At 46.0% G+C, this 16,747-nt stretch overlaps 1 protein-coding gene across 1 annotated transcript; it reads left to right on the top strand.

Moving 5' to 3' along the window:
• The first annotated feature begins 9,151 nt into the window (after positions 1-9,151).
• Positions 9,152-14,383, top strand: CGA (glycoprotein hormones, alpha polypeptide). The gene is made up of 3 exons (XM_073335142.1): positions 9,152-9,251; positions 12,130-12,314; positions 14,306-14,383. The coding sequence occupies exons 1-3, from the start codon at positions 9,152-9,154 to the stop codon at positions 14,381-14,383; spliced, it is 363 nt and encodes a 120-aa protein (XP_073191243.1).
• The last annotated feature ends 2,364 nt before the right edge of the window (positions 14,384-16,747 follow it).

Below are 16,747 nucleotides of genomic sequence, written 5' to 3'. Positions count from 1 at the left end.
CCTCCCTCTAAGTTCCATGCTGGTTGCTAAATCTTTCCTTTTAACAATTGTTGTTATTGTGTGTCTTTTGTAGCAGTGTTTGCTGATTTACCAAAAATTACTAGTACATAGCCCACCATAGGCACCTGGCCTTTACCACCTGCTTGTTGTGGCCTATGAGCTTTCATATTCCTTCAAATGTGCTGATCTCCATCCAGTCTCCCATTTTTTGATTGTGTTATTGCTGTTGGTAGGGACTTGCTTCCATTCTGTTGCTGCCTTCATTCTGTTGGATGGTGTCCAGTTTGTCTCCCATATTGCTCATAAATAAGAGGCTAAATATATGTCATGCCGTGACATTTTCGTGAGACCTCCGTGACAGCCGTGAGACCTCCGTGAGACCTCCGTGAAGACCTCCGTGAGACCTCTTTCGTGAGACCTCCGTGAAGCTTCTGCTTCAGCCCCTAGGGCTGCAGGACTGGAGCTGGCAGCCAGTGGGGCCCTGGCAGGGTGCCAGCAACAGGGGACAGGTGACAGCCTCCTCAGAGTCCCCTGCAGGTTTCCAGCGACAAGTGACAGCCTCCTCAGGGGGCCTTCCTCAGGGTTCCAGCGACTGGGGACAGCCTCGAGGGGAGTGTGGGGAGAGAGGAGAAAGAGACCCCTGCAGCTCCCAGTCACCACGGTGGCAGGGGAAAACCATGGAGCTGCATTTGGCAGGGGAAACCATGGAGCAGACAGACAGGTCATGGCTTCCGTTAATTTTTGTTCATTGCCCATGACCTGTCCATGACTTTTACTAAAAATAACCATGACAAAATCTTAGCCTTACTCATAAACCACTTTTCTGATGACTATCCTACATGAGGTCAGCTAAAGTTTGGGGGTTGTTCTATGTCCTTCTGCTCCTGCCTTGGCCCTGTCTGTCTGAGTGTGAAGGCTGTCTGCAGTTGTTTTCAGTTTCATCTCCACTGCTATCCTGAGCCTGTAGATATCACACATGACCTGTGTCCCACTGCAGCTTGGACTGTTGTCTTTTGCAATTGTTTTGTGTTGCTACTTGATGGTTGAACCCAGACCCATTCACTCGTGCATAGTGGTCTCAGGTCCTTGGCTCCTTCAGTGTAGCTAGTTGACTCCCTAGTTTGGCATTCTTTTAACTGCTTCTGTGTACTGTCTGTCATTCCTTCACTAGGCTGGAACAAGAGAACTCCTCAAGAAAAGCAGAGTCTTCGTTCTATAGTCCATCAGTCCCTACGCTATATAGTCTCTGGGAGGGTGTATTGAAATGGTCCAACATTGCCAAGTAGGGATTCCTTCCTGTCAATTTTGCCTTTGCCATCAATCTCTTGGCTGTCTTTACTGATGACTCTGCCTTCCTGTTTCTTTGTGAGACCCAGGGGAAGGTGTCTTGTGCTTACATTCCCATTTGGCACTGAATTGTTTGAATCCTGCTGCATTCAGTATTGTTGCCCATTGTCTGAACACCCTGTCTCAGGTATGCCATACTTTGCAAAATCAGTCTTCAGGAGTGGAGGGTGGGACTGATAGCTCAGTGGTTTGAGCATTGGCCTGCTAAACCCAGGGTTGAAAGCTCAATCCTTGAGGGGGCCATTTAGAGACCTGGGGCAAAAATTGGGGATTGGTCCTGCTTTGAGCAGGGGGTTGGACTAGATGGCCTTCTGAGGTCCCTTCCAACCCTGATATTCTATGATTCTTGATGACAATTCTTTTGAGAGCGTCCTCCAGAAATTGTATGGCAGGCCATGAATGCTCACAAAATTGGGGTTGAGGTGTAGGAGGGGGTGAGGGCTGCTCCGGCTGGGGGTGCAGGCTCTGGCTCTGGTGCTGGAGATGAGGGGTTCAGAGGGTAGGAGGGGGATCAGGGCTGGGGCAAGGGGTTGCGGCGGAAGTCAGGGGTGCAGGCAGCGCTTACCTCAAGCAGCTCCCGGAAGTAGTGGCATGGCTCTCCTCCAGCTCCTACATGGAGGCGTGGCCAGGCGGCTTTGCGCACTGCCCCATCCGCAGGCGCCTCCCCTGCAGCTCCTATTGACCACGATTCCTTGGTGCGGAACCCCCTGGTTGCCCCTACGCATAGGAGCTGCGGGGGAGGACATGCCACTGCTTCTGAGAGCTATGCAGAGCCATGGTATGTGTGGAGCGGGGCAAGCCCCAGACCCTGGTCCCCGGCGGGAGTTCAAGGGCTGGATTAAAATGTCTGATGAGCCGGACATGGCCCACGGACCATAGTTTGCCCATCCCTGTGTTAAAGGGTTTGGGATCAATTAATGATAGAATCATTCCATTCCAGAGAGCACACACTAGGCAGTCAGCCCTAGGGAAGTGAAGCAGTGGGACACACCAATCCCAGTGCCAGGGCAGGGAGAAGCGCAGAGGGAACTATCCCAGCACCTCTGCTCCCAGTGGAAAGCCCCAGCATCTGGGTGCAACCCCCCTCCCCATTGCTGCCTCGTCTGGGCCTCCCTTCCCAGCCAGCAGTGCCAGGACTCCAACAGGGGCTGCCAAATGGGGCTGGGATGCAGGCAGCGCAGCCTGTTGCCCCCTATGCAGGTGGCGGCTCCCCTGCCACAGGGCTGCCGACTCTGCTGTTTTGGGCATGGATGGGAGGGGAGGCAGAGGCTGCTGGGTCTCTGCTAGCGCCAATTATACACACTGTGCAAAGGTATATAGGGCTGTGGCTGCCACTGCTGTAGTATCTCCTCTTGTTGTCGATCGCTGTACTCTGAGCAGATCTTTGCACACCTGGATCTGCAAAGTTCTTAACTGGACACTTATGCCTGACCAGCAGATATACTCTGTGGGTCATCTCAGGCATGTTTCTATACCCAGGTGTGACACGTGTAACCATCTCATGATGTCAGCTCTTAAATATGCTGGGATTACTGCTTGGTCCCCTGTAAGCAAAATCCCATTTTGTGTACACAGCTCGTCCCTCACCTAGTAGTAAAGGTCTGGTGGCACTTGTTTCTTGCAATGTGGCCAATCCTGGAGAATAAATTGTTTCACTGCTGGCAGCATCTCATCATGTCTGGTGCTTTGTTGGATTGCCGGGAGTCTCCCATTAGATGTGTGACAGTATTGTAGCATGTTGATAGTCTATCTATCTCCTATTCCACAAAGCCATCTGTACTGTACTCTTGAAGGTATGCTCTGCTCAGTGTATCTGCTACCCGTTGGGACTTTTCTGGACAGTACCTTATCCTCGCCTCATAATGCTGGAGTCTCAATAACATGTGTTGTAGTCACTTGGGTGCACTCAGCAGTGGCTTCTTTATGTTGCTTTCTGATGGCTTATAATTAGACTGCATGTCCACCTTGTGCCCAAAAGGGAACTGATAGAATCATTCCATTCCAGAGAGCACAGCCATTGGTTTCTTTGCTATCTGAGCATATCCCATTTTTGGGTCTGTTAGGGCTCCACTAGCAAATGCTATGCAAAGCCAGCAGGCCATCGGTGCTGCTCCTAGGCCTCCTTCTGAGGCCTCACACAGTAGCTCTAGCTGCTCCACAGGACGATAGTGCTTAGGGTTGATGCCTTGTTTATGATTTTCAGTACTCTTCCAAATGCCTGTAACTGGGTCTCTGATCCATCCCATGCTCTGTCATTGTGTGTCAACTGTGTCAAGGGTTCACAGGCTTCTGATAGGTGTGCACAGAATCTGGAAAGATAGTCGGCTATCCCTGTAAATCAGTGGACTCCCTTCACATCCTTTGACAACAGGGGGTGCTACTACCCCTGAAATGGATTTTTACTGGCTCCCGGCAGAGCAGATTACTGTCATACCAGTGAAAAAGGTCCTCAGTAATTATCTTCAGTACATCGCAGTTCATTGAGAAGGAATTACATAAGCGGTAAAGGGTTATATTAAGCACATAACTTCTATGTTAGACATTAAGAGCCATACCTTAAGAGCTATACATTCCTCTTAATGAGTCTCTCTTTTACAAACATACAAACAGGCTCTGTGCTAGCCTCACGCAGTTCCTGCTTGGCAAACAGAGAAGGTGGTTACCAATGTTATAGATAGCTTCTTTCCTCCTGGTCTGTCCTTCTCAGCCCTCTGGTCTGTCTCGGATTCCCTCGAGGCAAGGCCTTGGTTGCCTTGAGACCCCTCTGGTTCACAGTCCTACTCGAGCTCACGGAGCAGAGTTTTGTCTATTCTGTCTAGCAGCGTTGCTTTTTCACGCATTAGTATTTTAGAAGGGGCTGGAGAGGTGGTACTGAATGAAGATCACCCCACATTTACTTACTCATTAATCATTCACTCTGGCTCTCTGCATGGTGTCCTTGCTGTAAGGTCACTACAACCAGGTCGACCTGTGCTCCTTGCTGGAACTTTAAACATGTGATATTTACTTTTGCATGGGCCCGTATTTGCCGACCAATAGGTTCAATATTGATTGTACACGCAGACTTTGCCAGGTCTTTATTAAATTTGCTTCTGTTTAAAGGGAACCTGCTCCCAGGAGCCTCTGCAGCCATTCAGCCATGTTTAAGTCATGTCAAGTTATGCTCTCACCATTTATTCAGTATGGCCACACCAATTTGGCATCATCCCAACAAGTCTGGATATTTCCTTAATGTCTCTCACTTCTCCAGGGGCTGGCCAGATGCCACGGAAATCAACATATGTCTGATGCAGCAGACCCCGGTTCTCCTCATCTTCAGCTTGTCTACATTCAGCCTAATTTCCTGCTCCTGGCACTTGAGAGGTGTTGTTGCAGCTTGGTATAATGGTCCTGGATTGGCTCCTCCTTGACCTCTCTGAATGTCATCAGCTACTGCCTTAACACCTAGGAGTCCTTTGGTGTCTGGTTTGATTTACATTGGAACACCTATGGGGCTGGGCTAATGCCCGTAGGCATTTGTACCCAGTGATACCTGCCAAATGGTGTGGCAAAGGTTGTCAGGTGGCTCATGTAGCTCAATTTGCAAGAGCCTATTCTTGACATCACATAGGGAACACTTTTGCACGAGTTAAATTGGGTAGTACATCCTCAATGGCTGGTGATGGGCACTGACTTCCTTTCAGTGCTCTGTTAAGTGGTTTTGGATCAATGCAGATCCTCCCTTTACCTGAAGGTTCTCTCACTATTACTAGGCTGCTGACCCATGCTGCACTAGTTTCAACAGGTGTAGCAATGGCTCTTTGCAGACTTGCCAGTTTCTTCTTCAATGGCTCCACCAAGGCTGATGCAATTCTACATTTTGGTAGTCTCATGGGCTGCACTGGCAAGTCTATTTCTAACTTTAGCTTGCCCTCGGTGTTCATCTCCTTGAAATATGTCCTTATACTCTGTTAGAATGTTGGCTAGAATGACTGTTCTCCTTCCTCTTTCATGGTGAGGATATTCTGGTGTTGTACTATGATCAAATCATGGTTTGCACTGCCCTGCTGCCCAGCCGTGGGTGGTACTCCTGTATGTCAACTACTATAAGCTGCAAATGATAATGTCTCTTGTTTCACAGGGTTTTTTTTATTGACAGCCCAAATTTGCCTCTGGCCTCAGAATGCTTTTATTGTAGACTGGCCATTGCCACCATGTTTTATGTACCACATGCTGGGTAATAACATGAGAGGACTCCATGTTTCTAAAACTAAACTGGCTCTGTATTAAGAATACTATTTACAGAAATGCTGCAGCTGTGTCTAGCATTCTAGCCATGTGCAGAGATTGGCTTCCTTGTGGCATCTCCTCCAAACTCTTCCTTCTTGCAACCTGTGCTTCTTCTTCCAAATTCCAGGCACATTGTTACACTTCTCACCCCTGGTACACCACTTATGCCAGAGCTTGCAAGAAGCAGCCTTACAGTTTCTTCTGCCATGCCTGCGCTAGGCGGAATCCTCACCCAGCCAGATACTGAACTTTGAGCCCTTTTAGGATACTCTGGCCCTTTTACACAGTGTAAAGGAGCTAGAATGGGATGAAGATCTCATCCTACCTCTTTTCAAAACTGGCTTTTACATATTTTACTGCATGATTTTGAGCACTGCTTCAGCTATACTTCAATTTCTTGTTATTTGTTTTTATGTCTTTCGCTATTTGCTCTTCAAAGTTCACTTCACTCTGCTAATTTCCACCTTGCACATTGTCTGTTTAATTTTAGTTCCTTTCTGGTGCCTTCATTAGATTCGGATTGCCATTATCTGGAGGATACCTGTCATTTACCCGTACTCTTTTCCCACTTTCTTTCTGCTATTAGGGCTATGCATGCCTTCTGTGACTGTTATGGGATGCTTACGTAACCTGCACGAGAAGTCTAAGGGCTTTAATTTCTTCATTTTTGGCTTTAGGGTTATTTCGATTGCCTCTGTATTTTTAGAAGATCCCTTTAGCTAAAATTTAGTGTCCCAGTGCTAGTTTTTGGTATGATCCCTGTTTCAAGGATCATTATAATTTAGTAGCAGTGTTGATAAAGAAAAAGTTTAAATACAAAAAGTTAATTGATTAAGACATTTTTTTTACTGCCTCTGCACAGTGAGGTTTTCTCTTTAAAAATTATGTATGTATTTAGCTCACAGGCTTGGACTCTGATTCTGCAACTGGATCTGCTAGCACAGACTCCAGTGCCTGAGCTTAGCTCAGAAAAGTCAGTGGGGCTCTGTGCAACTGCAGGCGTCTGTTCTAGAGGATCCAGTTGCAGGATTGGGGCTGTAGTGTGAATACATGACAGTGGAATAATTTGGATGTAAGAATCACTCAGAACCCCCTGACAGGGCAGTCTACAATGGCAATGAAGGGTCCATTGTTGTAAGCTATTGGGTGTGTCAGTTGTAAAGAGACTTGAAATAAAATCCTTAAACTGAATCATGGTTGAGCCCTGTTAGACCAAAAGAGCACTACCTTTATTTACTATCTGACCAGATTGCATTAGCTGTAGAATGTAGTACTTAGAATGTAGTACTCTCCTTTATATAATGCTTTTCTCCATGGATTCCATGATCTCAGCACAGGACATAAATAACTTCAGTTCACTTCAAAAGGTAAGGTCTAGGTCTATCCATTCTAGGAGAGTTATTTTAAAATGGGTAATTGCCATTATAGCTTGTTTTCTGAGATAGCTGGAACAAAGGTAAATTTAGCTGGGCTGAATGGGCACATTTTGGTTGACAATGCAATAAGGAAGTTTGGTGCTTGAGAAGAAAGTTTGCAGACCTCATGCTAAAGATGCTATCTGTGTTGAAAGATGGCCAACTGATTTACAATAGCTGAAATGTTCAGCACTGTATAGTGCAGATTAACACAAGACTTTAACACTTATCTTTAGTCCACCTAACATTTGAAGACGTGTGCAGGACCCTTCCATGTCAAATGACCCCGACTCTGAGACTGGGCTCTGCAAGAGAAAGTCAGTCTGAATTTTGTCATAGGAATTGCCATGCTGGATCAGAACCATGGTCCAGCTAGTCCAGTATGGTCTCCAGCAGTGGCCAGTAGCAGATGCTTCAGAGGAAGATGCAAGAAACCCCACAGAACTTGTCAAAAAGTTTCCTGCTGATTCTGTCTGTTCCAAAATAAGTAACCTTTATTAGCATGGCACACCTGAAGTTAGGATAGAGAGAAAATGGAGGCTTCTTTCTTCCTCAGTGAAGGCTTAAAAAAACCCAAACAAACCACGGGCCAGATAAGAAAAGCACTTGGGGTGAGATTCGGTGCTGTGTGTATGAAAGTGCTCACAGCCGAGAGGGAGGGGAGTTATGGTGGCCATCTCAAGGCAGCCCCATTTGGAGCACCCTCTTGTGGCAGTCTGCAGCATGCCAGGTGCCCCTGCATCAGTTTCTCTCCTTCATAGTCCCCAGAAATAGTCCCAACAGTCTTTCTAAGTACAAGTAGCCCTTGTAGGGTTAATTTATTACAAAAGAAAGCCGTATGCACATAAACCATAACCTAAGCCCCATAACCATAGTCCAGACAATCCATCAAGTAGAGGTAGAGCACCAGCAAAATTCACCACACCTCAATCCCAGTCTTCATCCCCCTTTGGCCCTCTAGCTTCAGCTTTCCAGCTCTGAGAGCCAGAAGGCAGCTCCCTCTGCTGCTGTCTGCCTTCAGCCCTCTCCCGCCTTCTCCATGGCTCTCTGGGTCAGGAGTGTCAACAGGATAGACCCTCCACTGGCTTCCTAGCTCTCTTCTGCCTTCTACCACTGGCTTTGACTGAGGCTAGCTCCTTCACTGGCTTCCTGATAACCCCCTACCCACCCTTTCCAGGGACAGCCTGTAGAGAGCTTTCTGTTCTCAGAAGCTTTCCCCGGAGATCTTCTCCTCCAGTCTCCTGACTGACCTTCCGCAGGGCTCCCCTGGATCTTTTTTAGTCTCGGGTGCTGCTCCATCCTCTTAATTGGCCAAACTGACAGCATCTGCTCTGGCATAAGGGAGCCAGACCTGCTTCATCTGCAGGGGCCAGCCACTCTGTGACAATAGCTTTAAACTACCTTTACCCCCTTCTGAGCCTGAGCTGCTCTGGGGGCTGGAGAAGCTGCTGGTATAACTTTGAGAGCCCTGGGGGCTGTCTGATTGAGGCAGCAGCCCTCTGCCACTCTGCCTGGAATCTCGGCCTACTACACCACTCCAACCTCCCCAGCATTCTACCCTTCTGCTCCCAGCCTCACCCCCTGAGTGTCACCTCTGCCTGGGCTTGTGGTGTCCAGGAGGCAGCCTTCTGTGGTGTCTGCACCAGGGGAAGCCTCTCCCAGGTGGATACGAGACTTTGAGGGTCCCTTTATGCTGCTCTAGCCCTTACGGGGGTCAGAGGAGGGATGAGAATCGGGCCCGTAGCCGGAAATTTCATGCGCTAATTATGCAATTATTTTAACTGAAAATCCTGTCAAGGTTCCTTATCCTGGTCAGACTACAAATATTTGCTTCTCTGTTTTCCCTGAACCGACCATAAATATTAGCCAATTATATCTTTTATATTTTATGTTAGTGTTGACATCCAGAAAAATGTATTAAAAATACAAAGATAGAAACTATTATTTTTAAGATGATGATGATGATGATGTCAGGCTGTAAAATGAACAGTAGTACAATATATTTGCCGTTTCTAATCATCATTCTACATAGTCTCTATAGTTGATGGTGTTTCCAATGACAATAATGCAAGAATGTCAGATGAAGCCTTTGTTTCTGTCTGTTTTTTTGCAGAAGAATCATGGATTACTGTGGGAAGTACGCAGCGGTCACTGTAGTCATGTTGTCCATATTTCTGCATATTCTTCATTCTTTTCCAGATGGAGAGTTCCTCATGCAGGGTGAGCTACCTTTAACATTCAGCAATGACAATACAAACATAAGATGTGTATCAATAAAAACATTAATTAAATTTCCACTCATTGTATACTGTGGTCATAAATCTTATCTGCCAGATACATTTCTTGGCACGCTAGACTGTAATATGAACATGAAATGAAAATATAATGCTGTAGTGATATATTACATATTCATTTAAATGCCACTATATACATTGCATCTAACACTGAGACATCTCTTACCACATTGTTCAGTTCAGAGTTTTACAAACAGAAAATTCTCTTTGTTCAGCTGCAACTTGGGCCTGGTCTACACTGAAAAGCTACATCGGCATAGCTACATGGGTCAAACCCCCCTCCCCCACACACACCTGACTGAGGTAGCTGTGCAAGCATAACTCTCAGTGTAGACACAGCTATGTTGACAGAAGAGGACTTCCGTCACCACAGCTAACGAGTTGTGTTCCTACATCCCTTCTGTCCATGTAGGCTACTTCAACCCTATGGGGCTATGCTGGCACATGTAATCTCTGTTGTGTAGACATACCATCCATCATGTTTTTCATTTTGTGAAACCCAACCCAGTCTCTCCATCCCACACATATGACGTTTGCCCACTTCACCTGCACTCTCCCTACTAATCCTTCTCTATTAGGACAATTTCTATCATTCCAAACTTATAAGAAGCTTTAAGCTGCTATAATTATTAAAAAACACTCCCTAAGCCAGTCTGCCATAAAATATTTCCTTTTCTTCCCCCAAATGCAGGATTTTTCCCAAACGTGGGATTCCCCCCCAAATGACACTGCCCTCAGGTGCTGGGGAGTAATATTAATTCCTGAACCAGAGCAAGTTGAAAGTTTATTTGTGACCCTTCAGGGCTACAAATGGCAGCTTTATAACATTTGAAAGAGAAGAGCCTTGCTTCTCTTGATAACACACATCATATGCGTCTACGCCTCGTAGAGCCTGGGATAGTGGATTTTATAGAAGTCATTATATTTTAAAGAAATATATATTTTAGGTCAGTTTTAGAGTATTTTAAATTTGTTATCATTTTTTCTCTCCCCCCGAGTCCTGTGCAGTTGATCTCATGCTAACTAACGCACCCTGGGTGAGATCCTTACCCCTGCTCTGGCCCTTATGCTGTGTAAAATGACAGATACCTTGTAAAAAGGCCCAAGGAGCCTTGTAGAAGAGTCCCTGGCAAAGGCATTATGGAAGACAGCAGTAAGGCTGTCTCCCAAAGCTTGCTCTCACACCCTGGTGTAAAGGCCAAGCTGAGGGAGGGGCTGAGAGGGTGTGACTACACTGCACACTAAGCCCAGGTTTGTGGGACCTGGGTTTATGGACTTGGTGTTTCCAAGCTCATACTTGAGTGTCCACACTGCATTGTAAACCTGGGTTTACAGTTGCTGTATTCGAGTCTCACAGAACTGTGATAACGTGTCTGTACTGCATTACACAGCCCTTCTGACTCAGGTCTGTGGCTTGAGCTGCGTCTACACTGCAAAATAGTGCTTTAACCTGAGTCCCAGCAGGACTTGGGCTCTGACCCCACCCCCACCCTCCTCCAGCAGGATCTTATGACTTGGGTCCTGAGTGCTCGCTGATCTGAGTCAGACTGATTTGTGTGTGAACGGAAGAGTGGTGTTAGCTTAATCCTGAGTCAGGGCCCAGGCTTGGTGTGCAGTGTGGACATAACCAATGTGGGAGGAATGTGTCGGGGCAGGGTCACAGTATGCAGCGCAGTGTTATGGAGATCATAGGGAAGCCTGAGGAGGCAGCTGTAACTTAAACAGACCCCCCTGCTGTGCTACTTCCTGGGCTGTGAGCTCTGTACTGCAGTTCTTAGATACTTGTGCAGCATGGAACCTGGCCTCTGGACTTTACATAGGGAAGATTATAAAAATAAGACCCAATAAAAAATTTAAAATTCTCTACAACATTTGTAAAATATTTTTTCTGTACAATATGTGGTATGTTTATGCCCTGATTAATCAAAGGCCAAATTCAGAACAACACTTATACACATGCTCAATGTTAAGCATATGCTTAAGTCCCATTGACTTCAAACTGGGGTGAACACAGTACTCATGACTGGCAAGGAGGATCATCTCAAATGAGATCCCATTTCAGCAAGGAACCTAAGTACCTGCTTAATTTTAGGCACATGATTGAGTTAATCCCTGCTCAAGAAAGCGCTTAAGCACATGCTTAACCTTAAACTCATACTCCTGTTACTATGGATTATGGGTGCCTCAATTTTTGGGTGCCCAACTTGATATGCTTAAAGGGGCTTGACTTTTAAAAAGTGGGGAGCATCTGCTCTCTGAAAATCAGGTTCTTTTGATGAATCTCAAGTTAGACATGTAACAATGGAGACACCCAGTAACACCAATCACTTTTGAAAAACCTTGGCAACAGTGATAAAAACTGTTCCCTATTGTCTTAGGTAACTTAATCTCTTATCATGGGGAATGTCTAAAGAATACTGCAAATACTGTGATAATACTGTTTAGCCACTAACAAGTTTTTAGGGGTGACAACTATATATATTCACCTACAACCCAACCCTACAAAAGAAAATTAACGAGAAACATGGAAAAGTAGCCATAAATGTTTGCGTCTCAGCTGGAAAGATGCCATGAATGTAGCCTTGCTAGTTGTGGGTATTCCAGAGCTCCAAACCCTTAACAGAGAAAATCCTTCTTTCTGTTGTTAGATGATAACTGGGGATGACCAGCGGCGTAACCCATGTTGTGCTTTTTTTTTTGGTCTGTTAGTGAAAATAAAAATCTAACTTCAAATCGGCTATGGCATATAGGGAAACATTTCAGTGGCTTGTTTATAGTTTCTGTTACTTATGTATTTGTGGTAGGTTGTCCAGAATGCAAACTAGGGGAGAACAGGTTCTTCTCAAAGCCAGGAGCTCCCATTTACCAGTGCACAGGGTGCTGTTTCTCCAGGGCTTATCCCACTCCCATGAGATCAAAGAAGACAATGCTGGTTCCAAAGAACATTACATCAGAGGCAACATGCTGTGTAGCAAAAACCTTTACAAAGGTGAGGACAAGACCGAATCCTGTTTAAGCTTGTTTTATGATATGACATAAATCAATGAATAGAGCAGAGCATGTTCCTGCGGTAGGGCATTTAACCACCATTTGAGGAAAAAATCCTAGATTCTTACGTTCTGAGCATCTGATTTCTATTCTTTTAAAGAAATTAGCATGTTAAACATTAGATAAACATGGAGGGCCGGATCCTCAGCTGGTGTGAATAAATTGTGGGCGCTCCACTGATTTCTATAGTACTGCACTGATTTATACCTTCTGAAGGTCTGGCCCTGAATTTTTGCCCTTCCCCCAGGTTATTTTTTTTGGAAATTCCCCTTGAGATGCAATATCTCCCTAAATACCACTCAATTAGTGTTTGACTCTGTTTGGTGTGATTTCCCTTGCCTATTCCCTGCATTGGCAAGAACCCTTCTGAGCAGCACGGAGACTGGTCAGGACAAGAAATGATTATTAAGGTAGGGTAAAAAATAGTGTCAGTATACCTCCAATGAAGCCTGTTTTTCACCTACCCCTATTAATTTGTAACCCATTTCCACAGAACACAGCCTTAAATTCACCTAGGGGTGTGGGCCTGTGTAAAGCCACCAATCCAGTGAGTCCACAATGGCTGGATAGTGGGCATGTGGCAGAACTGCACACCCACTGCGCACAGCATAGCCAACCTCTGTGCCAGCTCCATACAGGCAAGCATGAAGGTGGTTTTAGGGTCATCAAGGGAGGAATGGTGCCCCTGGTTGAAAACCACTGCTCTAGCTCACCCAGATTATCCTTGCTCCCATTCAGCCAATATACTTTGGCCAAGATTTTTTTTTTCATGACTAGTTGTTCTGAATGTCTCCATGCTTGGAGGGCCACCTTCAGATACCGTAAAGGGGCCTGAAATTTCAGAGCGTGGATGCTTGACAGTGTCTGAAACACAGGCCCCTCTAAGAAATCTGATGAGGTTCAACAAGGACAAGTGCAGAGTCCTGCACTTAGGACGGAAGAAACCCATGCACCACTACAGACTAGGGACCGAATGGCTAGGCAGCAGTTCTGCGGAAAAGGACCTAGGGATTACAGTGGACGAGAAGCTGGGTATGAGTCAACAGTGTGCCCTTGTTGCCAAGAAGGCCAATGGCATTTGGGATGTATAAGTAGGGGCATTGCCAGCAGATCGAGGGACGTGATCGTTCCCCTCTATTCGACATTGGTGAGGCCTCATCTGGAGTAGTGTGTCCAGTTTTGGGCCCCACACTACAAGAAGGATGTGGAAAAATTGAAAAACGTCCAGCGGAGGGCAACAAAAATCATTAGGGGACTGGAACACATGATTTATGAGGAGAGGCTGAGGGAACTGGGATTGTTTAGTCTGCAGAAGAGAAGAATGAGGGGGGATTTGATAGCTGCTTTCAACTACCTGAAAGGGGGTTCCAAAGAGGATGGATCTAGACTGTTCTCAGTGGTAGCAGATGACAGAACAAGGAGTAATGGTCTCAAGTTGCAGTGGGGGAGGTTTAGGTTGGATATTAGGAAAAACTTTTTCACTAGGAGGGTGGTGAAACACTGGAATGCGTTACCTAGGGAGGTGGTGGAATCTCCTTCCTTAGAAGTTTTTAAGGTCAGGCTTGACAAAGCCCTGGCTGGGATGATTTAGTTGGGGATTGGTCCTGCTTTGAGCAGGGGGTTGGACTAGATGACCTCTTGAGGTCCCTTCCAACCCTGATATTCTATGATTCTATGATTCTATGTGCCAGGTTAGGCACTCAAAATCACTAAGTGCTTTTGAAAACCTTGCCTTCAGGCTTTGTGGCTCTAAGCTATAGAAAACCAGTGTAATACTACACAGGATTCAGGTGCCATTTCGATACCTATATCTCAAAAGACATTTGTACGGTATCTAGTTGAAAAAAGAAAGGCTTCAGAAACACTTTGCATGAAGAATTTTGTTTTAGCAATGTAGTTAATTGTAATTTTGTGTGTGTTTCTTTTTAAAAGATTACCCTTAAGGACAACGTGAAGATAGAGAACCACACAGACTGTCATTGCAGTACCTGCTACTATCATAAATCTTAAAGCCTGTCCCATCGATAGTGACCACGGATGACAATGAATGGAATTGTTTGTTTTTCAGCTTTTATAGCACCTCTATTTAAAATATTAGGTTTTCCAATCAGGGCATTTTAGTGTACGATCTGATGAGATGTACAGCTGTTTATCTCCTCTTTACTTCATCACGTATTTAACCAAGTTTAATTATTTCCATTAGGAGTGAAATATAGCACTTTGCATGACAAAAAAAGCTTGATCCATTTTTAAATAAAGTGTGAATTAAAGTATCAATGTTTTTGTCAGGAAAAAGACAATGTAATAGTTTAAAACTAAAAACATTTTGCAGGGGTTGAGTCCCAGGACTTTGTGGGGTGGGGGTGCAAGGGGAAAAGGAATGCAAGTCTATTGTTTTTGCTTCGATATATATTTTATGATTTTTTTTTGAAACTTGCAAAGTTTCTGTTCTCCTGTTTTCCCTCCTTTTCCTTTCACAACTTCCATTGTGGGCAAGGAAGTTCACCCGTATAGGAAGCCACATAGAACCTTTATGTAGTGGTCTCCTTCTGTGTCACCTTTCCCCACTTGTTTGAACTAGTCCTTCTCTGACATGTTTTATTGGATGTAAGATCAGATGCTCCTAAAATACAGTTCACCCAGGGTGTAGAGGGTATGCATTCATGTGTGGGGTGTGCAGGGAAGAGGGAGTGGTACAGACAGACCATCCACATAAAGGGGGCCTCAGAACTCTCTGTGCACCATAGAAGGGGGCTCTATATAAGCTACAAAAGCAATGCATCAGCCCCAAATAGGCAAGCGCATATGAGAGGAGGGATGGTTGGCCAGTGTGCAGCATGGGACTTTGCCAGAGCAAATCCATTACTCCTAAAATCCTATGTAGGATTTGCAGAGGGGTCACTCCTCCAGCATAAGGGCTGGAGTAATGAGTATAGAGGAATTGCTCTACAGCTCTGAGGCCTGCCTGCAGGTAGTGGGATAAATGAATTGCATCTCTCCCAGCCCTTGCTTATTGCCCACACAAAGCCCAAACACTTTGGGTAAGCACCTCACGCTGGCTCCGGGCCCTTTATGCCATGTATAAATGCTGGAGTCGGTAAAGGTGTCTTGTTTGTCCGGGAGAGGATCCCCCTGGTGCAGACACTGTGGAAGACATCTGTAAAGCAGCCTTCTGAGAACCCCTTGGCAAGCTCTGGCATAGGGGGTGCACCAGGGTGGGACTGTGAGGGTGAAAGGGCCATGTTGAGGGCATAACTGCAGTTAAGATTCTGGCCAGTGCTGCACTGCACCGTGCAGCCCCCAAGAGACTGCTGTCATATAGACAGCCCCCCAGAACCATCTAAATTATGTCAGGGCTCTGGAACAACTCAGGATTTGGCAGACACCTCAAGTATCACACCTGAGCTGTGAGACTCACCCCTATGAACCCTGTCTCACATACTCCTGAAATCTCTGAGTGGACTCTAGAACGCGGAGCTGGAGCCCAAGAGCTAGGTTGCAATGCCACTCAAATTTGGTCTGGCTGCCCTTCTGTCATGCCAGCTCTGGTTACTTCCTCCCCACTGTCGGGCTTGTGCCCTGCCCCTGCCACTGCTGAGGGTGGGGCTGGGGCTGGGGTGGGCCTGGTCAGAACCTGATTGGCTCTCAGCTCCTAAACAATCAACCGGGATGGAGGCAGAGGCAGGAACTTGAGCTAGATGTTGTGGGGTGGTGATGGAGCCTCTGTAGATGGTGAAGTGGAGCTGAGTGGAGCAACAGGAGGCCACAGCAGCTTTATTAAAACACAGTACCCCGCAGTGACCCAGCTCAATTATAAAAAGAAAATCTCTGAGGCTCAGACCTCTTGCATTTTTGTGATAGCTTATTAGTATTCAGAAAAACTCATGCATTACAGCTTTGTCAACTTGAGCTTTCTGGATTTGAAAGGCCTGCAAGTAACTTAAATGCGTAATAGCTCCCCCACCTACTGAGCACAGTTCCCAACTTTCACGCGGTAAATAAGCACCCCGCCTTTCACAATAAGCCAAAAATCAAGCTAATTCCATTTCAAAACAAGGCCAAAACAAGCCAGTGCCTAAGAACCTCAACACTGTATGTGACTAGATCCCACCGGCGTGCAGTCCGGGATTGTGGTGGGCCTGCTGTGCACCCCTGACTCTCTCCCCTCCTTGCTGCTGCTTGCCCCGTGCCCCTGCTTGCTGGGAGCAGATAAAAAAAAGAAAGAGAGAAAAGAAGAACAAGAAGAAGCAACAAGTTACAACAAGCCAAACAAGTAACAAGCTACAAGCCAAAAACTAGCCAACAAGCAACTCAGAAGCCAATTAAGCCCCCCCAAAAGCCCAATTTCTACATCTTTTTCGTGGGTTTGGCATG

This window comes from Lepidochelys kempii, chromosome 3 (genome assembly GCF_965140285.1).
Source record: "Lepidochelys kempii isolate rLepKem1 chromosome 3, rLepKem1.hap1, whole genome shotgun sequence".
Lineage (NCBI taxonomy): Eukaryota > Metazoa > Chordata > Testudines > Cheloniidae > Lepidochelys > Lepidochelys kempii.
Note: the sequence above shows the minus strand (reverse complement) of the source record. Positions and strands in the feature narration are given on the sequence as shown.

What these genes read in the sequence shown, in the direction of transcription:
- CGA (XM_073335142.1), top strand. Translation starts at nt 9,152, where the DNA reads ATGGATTACTGTGGGAAGTACGCAGCGGTCACTGTAGTCATGTTGTCC. An exon ending in TGGAGAGTTCCTCATGCAGG is followed by an intron (nt 9,252 to 12,129) that starts GTGAGCTACCTT and finishes TATTTGTGGTAG; the next exon opens with GTTGTCCAGAATGCAAACTA. An exon ending in TAGCAAAAACCTTTACAAAG is followed by an intron (nt 12,315 to 14,305) that starts GTGAGGACAAGA and finishes TCTTTTTAAAAG; the next exon opens with ATTACCCTTAAGGACAACGT.